This window comes from Thunnus albacares, chromosome 6, assembly GCF_914725855.1.
Source record: "Thunnus albacares chromosome 6, fThuAlb1.1, whole genome shotgun sequence".
In the NCBI taxonomy this organism is placed as follows: domain Eukaryota; kingdom Metazoa; phylum Chordata; class Actinopteri; order Scombriformes; family Scombridae; genus Thunnus; species Thunnus albacares.
The window spans coordinates 911965-918017 of record NC_058111.1 but is presented as its reverse complement, the minus strand read 5'-3'; the positions used below and the strand labels follow the sequence as shown (position 1 = coordinate 918017).

Genomic DNA, 6053 nt, shown 5'->3' with positions numbered 1-6053 from the left:
ATAGGGGAGAATGAGGAGAGTTTGGCCCTGTTAGCTGGCAGCTCTAGTCTGGGTTGGTCACGCTCAGAGAACTGGTCGCTGAAAAATGAGGCAAACATGTCTGCAGTGAGCAGAGCGGAGGGAGGAGGAGGAGGAGGCGGATTGAGGAGTGAGTTAAAAGCAGAGAACATTTTCCAAGCATCTGTGGCGCCACAGATCTGGTTCTCATAGTTAGTGGTCTTAACAGTTTTTAAACTGGAGGAGAATGATGCTGGGAGACCCTGATAGTCACTGAGGTCAGTGGATTCTCTGGATTTACACCATTTTCTCTCTGCTGCTCTGAGCTCCATCCTTTGCTCTCTGATGACTTCAGTGAGCCGTGGACTGGGGGGATGATGCGAGCAGGTTTGGATGTTAGAGGGCAGAGATGGTTAAGAGAGGAGGCTAGTGAGGAGCAGAGTTTATCTGTAGCCTCATTGACCAGGAGTGAGGAACATTCAAGTGCCCGGAAAAATTCTTTTTATTAACAGTCAATTGGCAACTCCATAGGCTGGGAGTGAAGGAGGAGTGAGTAGTGGAGATTTTTCTGAGTAAATAGAGGTTCTCAGGGTTGCTTTGTCTACAACAGATGCGATTTTTTCGCAAGCCTTGGATGACACGGATGTCTTTGTAGCACATGGTGAGTGAGGCAGACTATGAGAGTAAACAGTAGAAAAGGAAAAACCAGTCAGTGTCTTTGCTCAGTGGACTCACACAGGTAGACTCAAAGGTCTTTATCCAATTCAGTCTTAACACAATAAGGACTGACACTACAGCGCAGCCTGTGTGTTTAAGTATCAAGAAGTACTGCGGCTGGACCCGCCCCTTTCAGACTTCCAGAACAAAGCAACAACAGAGGGTGCGACCTGCGTCAGCTGACTCACTTACTGTGACTCAGAGAGTGAAACCAGGAACTGCTCTGCCCAAAGAAAGACTGACAACGGGCTAAATCTGAATCAAAACTCAAAACAAAGTTTCAGAAACACTTACCAACCCACTGCTATCTGCTATGTTTCTAGATCTGAGCTCGCAAACAATTAACCATAAACAATTTCTATAATGATTTGTTCAGTGACTTCTCACCATGATGTGTGTAAACAAAGAACAAATAAAAAAAACTATTGAAAGCTTTAAACTTCTCATTTAATATAGTTTAAAAATGTTATAACATCTACAATATCACAAGTTTTATGTGGATATTTGTATATCATATATTATGAATATGAACCAAAGATTTTTATGAAGTTTATTTACTGTATATATATAACATGACACATATAACATGACATAACCATATAACAGACACAGAAGGTATTGTTAGTTAATTGGCACTGAGTACATAACTGAAATATTACAACTTCATGGAAATACAGAGAAAATTTAATTAAATTAAGACATGAATACGTTTTGAAAATCTTTAAAATTGATATAAAATTATAAATAAATAAATAAATAAGAGTCTTGTGGATAAAATAAACGAATTGAAGTTTTATTGTGAAAGGTTTTATCTTCCGGTCGGCTGCACAAACCGGAAGAAGAAACACTTTTTCCGGTCGAAGAAGAAGAGTGACAGCGATGGCGGCCGGTGAGAGCAGCTGAGCGGCACACACAGAAACTACTCAGGTTTGAAACTGTAAACATCATTGATTATCAGTGATCATGTGATTATTAGTGATCAGAGGTCTCAGTTATAACCGTTGCGTGCGCACAAAACGGGGCTTGAAAGAGACGCGCGGCACTTCCCGCGCTAAAGTTGTGATCTATAAAAACAAAGTCGACAGGAGAATCTAAAGTCTGACACGTGTGTACGAACATTATGGACAGAAAACTGATTGTATATTGATCCTCTCACACATTTAATTTAACTTCATATCAAATGTTCATCACAGATCCACTTATATATATAAAGCAGCGGAGTTATCTGTGGTTGCACTTGTAATGAGCCATAACTATTCCATAACCATCCTATAACTATCCCATAACTATTCCGTAACTATCCCATAACCATTCCATAACCATCCCATAACTATTCCATAACCATCCCATAACTATTCCATAACTATTCCATAACCATTCCATAACCATCCCATAACCATCCCATAACTATTCCATAACCATCCCATAACCATCCCATAACTATTCCATAACCATCCCATAACCATCCCATAACCATCCCATAACTATTCCATAACCATCCCATAACCATCCCATAACCATTCCATAACCATTCCATAACCATCCCATAACCATCCCATAACTATTCCATAACCATCCCATAACCATTCCATAACTATTCCATAACCATCCCATAACCATTCCATAACCATTCCATAACCATCCCATAACTATTCCATAACCATCCCATAACCATCTCATAACCATTCCGTAACCATCCCATAACCACCTTTCAGTTTGTAAAGATATAATCCAACTTAAATCTCTGCTCTTCGTGAAAGATAAAAGTAAAAGTTCTTCACTTTTACTCACAAACTTCTGAATAAAATCTAGTTTGAGTTTGTTTACAGTTTAGAAGAAGCAACAACAAAGCTGCAGAGTTGAAAGACGAGTCAAAGATCATCAAACATCGACAGAAAATTAATCACATATTTTAATCAAAAAATCCCCAAATTCACTAAATTGAGCTCCTCACATGAGAATATTTGCAGTTTTTTAAAGTATTTTTTGACTGAACATCAAAAACAAACATCTGAAATATACGGAAGATTAAAAATGTCTAAATAAAAACAACTTAAAGGAATAATGTAATAAATATTACACATTGTTTTGTATTTACGGTTTTACACTTAAAAGACAAAAACATGTTCAGAGGAAAATAATTATTTTTTTGTCTGAATTAATTGTTTTTCGTTGTGAAATTAATTTTCCACATTAAGATCAAATCACAGCAAAGAAAACAAAGAAAAATTCACAATGAAAAACAATTAAAGGTTATTAAAGTCAAGTTTCCTTTCAGCATGTTTTAGTTTTAATGATGTCAGTGAGAAAACAACAAACACATCAACAACGTGTTTGTTTGTTTACATTATTTCTTTGATTTGTTTTTATTTGGCGTTTTAAATCCTCCGTAGAGACGACTAATCAATGACTTGATTAATAAAGAAAATAGTAACAGTTGACGGTCGTTAACGTCTCTGCTCTAACTGACAGCTTGTCCCGGTCCTGGTCCCGGTCCCGGTCCCGGTTCCAGTCCAGGTCCTGGATGCAGGGCGGCCGGCCGGTGGTGGAGGTGGTCCGTCTGGGCCTGGTCTCGTACCAGGAGGCCGTGCGGCTGCAGCAGGTCTACGTGAACCGGCACCGGTCCGGTCCGGCTCACGCCCTGCTGCTGTGTCAGCACCCGCCGGTCTACACCACGGGGATCCGCCACAGACCGTACCCCGCCCCCCTGCTGGACCGCCTGAGCCGGCTGGGCGCCGAGGTCCACCGCACCAACCGGGGAGGACTCATCACCTTCCACGGCCCGGGTCAGCTGGTCTGCTACCCGGTCCTGAACCTGGGCTCCTTCAAGAAGGTCTGAACCTGCTTTGTTCCCTCGCCGCATGCTGGGAGGCGGGGCTTCACTTGTAGCTCCGCCCACAGCTATGATCTTGCTGCTGATGTTGTCTGTTCTCTCAGAGTGTTCGTTGGTACGTTGGCGAGCTGGAGAAGACGATCATCTCCGTCTGCGGCAGGTTCGGCATCGAAGCGTCGACGTCTCCTCACACCGGCGTTTGGGTCGGAGACAATAAGATCTGCGCCATCGGTACGAAAACTACAACCTTCATCTTTCTGATGTGAAACCGTTTCAGACACAAATTATTTATCAGTTAATAACCCTAACCCTAACCCTTCATTAAAAATCCAGAATCTCTAAATACTGAGTCCTGATTGGCTCCAAACTGGTTGTGATGTCACATCCTGAAGGACGAAGAAGAAACTTGAATGTTTTCTTTAACCTGAACTGAAGGTTTTTATGATCTTTATATTAATATGAATGTTTCCAGGTTCAGTCTAGTTTATATCCTGTTCAACAATCAGCTGATTCATTGATCAGCTGATTCATTGATCAGCTGATCGAGAGAAATTAATCAGCAACATTTTGATAATTGATAAATAGTTTTAGTCATTCTTTCTACAATAATACAAAACATTTTAGATTCTGGAAAACTAAACGATAAAAAACAACGAACAACAACAACTGTTTGTTTGTTTGTTTGTTTGTTTGTTTGTTTCCATTTGACTCCACAAACAGCCTCTTAAATGTTTTGACTCTTTTAAGTTTGTTTCATTTGTGTGAACAATCTGCAGAGTTTGGAAGATGAAGACAAACATGAACGTTGTTGTTGTTGTTGTTGTTGTTGTTGTTATTGTTTTACAGGGATCCACTGCGGTCGCTACGTCACGTCTCACGGCGTGGCGTTGAACTGTAACACCGACCTGTCGTGGTTCACGCACATCGTGCCGTGCGGCATCGAGGATAAAGGCGTGACGTCGCTGAGCGCCGAGCTGCAGAGAGACGTCAGCGTGGAGGACGCCGTCCCTCACCTGCTGGACGCCTTCACGCACACCTTCGACTGTCAGCTGACCCACGCTGAACCAATCACATGATGCTAACGAGCTCTCTCACTGAGCTGCTTTCATGAAGTGAACTTTGTGTTTTATTGTCTTTATAATGAGGCGACTGTGAGGCGGAGCCTGATATGTTAATTAATAATAAACTTTATGTGTAAACAAACTTTAAAATCAGCTCAATGGAACAAAATCTAGCAAATAAAAGTACTGAGAAAATAAAACAACAAGACAGAATAAACTGAATAAAACGTAATAAAGTTTTAATGATTTTGCTTCATTAAAGCTGAATTTTCTCCTTTAATAACAAACATCATTTAAATTTAAATGAACAAATAACTTGTTGATGTTTTCTGTTATTTTTTAACCTTCAAGTTCATTAAAATACAGAATGAATTAATTACAGCATTAATGGGATAAAACTGTGACGTCATCATCTGTATCTGGTTGCTATGGAGACGATCTCTCATCAGCATCCAGCTATGAAACATCTTCAGACACGTTTTAATAATATATGATGAACATTCAGTTTATCACAAAACAGACAAACAAATAAACAAATACATAAAGACTTTCTATTCAGAGAATAAAACGTGATTGATTGATTGATGATGATTGATTATCTCTAGTTTGTTATTTATGTGATATTATGAGATATTTCACTTAATAAACTGTTTATTTAAATGAGTTTCTCATTCATTTGTTTTCACATTCAAAAATACAATTTTATATTTATAAAAGATTTATTTTCATATAATAAAAACACTTAACTGCATATAATCTGCACATGTAAACAAACAAACAATCCTTCAGGAACAGCTGAGTCCTAAAAACTGCACAATACAGTTTAAACGTCTCAGAGGAAGATCTGATATATATCATAGATGTATATCATATATAAATATATATATATTTATATATTATATACAATCATAGATATAAAGATGAAATCTTGAAAAAATATAGATTTAGAAGAAATAAGTCGTAATAAGTTTTTGAAGAATAATTACGTAATTTAAAAATAAAACTTACATTTTGAGAATAAAGTAGTAATTTTTCAAGAAAGAAAAGACAAAGAAAAAAGTTTAATATTTTTTAAAAAAAATTATATTTCAAGAAAAAATATTTTAAAGAAAAAAATCAAAGTGTCATATTTTTTCAGAAAAGTAATATTTTGAAGAAATAGAAGTAAAAAATATGACAGTTTTCAAGAATAAAAAGTAATATTTGGATGAAATGACTCCACAAGTTCCCATGTGACAGCTGACAGAGTCCACATCCCATAATACTCCCCTCAGAGGGCAACTATAACAACCTGATGCGCTGACTTCACTATCTGACGTCACCTGCTGCTGCATGTGATCACTGATCAATATTTACATGATCAGTGTGTTTAATGAGCTGATCAAAGACAGAGTGGATGACTTCTGTTTCTAATTATTAAATTAACCTGATTATTGATTATCTAT

General features: G+C 38.0%; 1 protein-coding gene across 1 annotated transcript; it reads left to right on the top strand.

Moving 5' to 3' along the window:
* The first annotated feature begins 1537 nt into the window (after nt 1-1537).
* Nucleotides 1538-5268, top strand: lipt2 (lipoyl(octanoyl) transferase 2). Its single transcript, XM_044353906.1, has 4 exons — nt 1538-1641; nt 3187-3547; nt 3652-3778; nt 4394-5268. The coding sequence occupies exons 2-4, from the start codon at nt 3239-3241 to the stop codon at nt 4621-4623; spliced, it is 666 nt and encodes a 221-aa protein (XP_044209841.1). The 5' UTR covers nt 1538-1641; nt 3187-3238; the 3' UTR covers nt 4624-5268.
* The last annotated feature ends 785 nt before the right edge of the window (nt 5269-6053 follow it).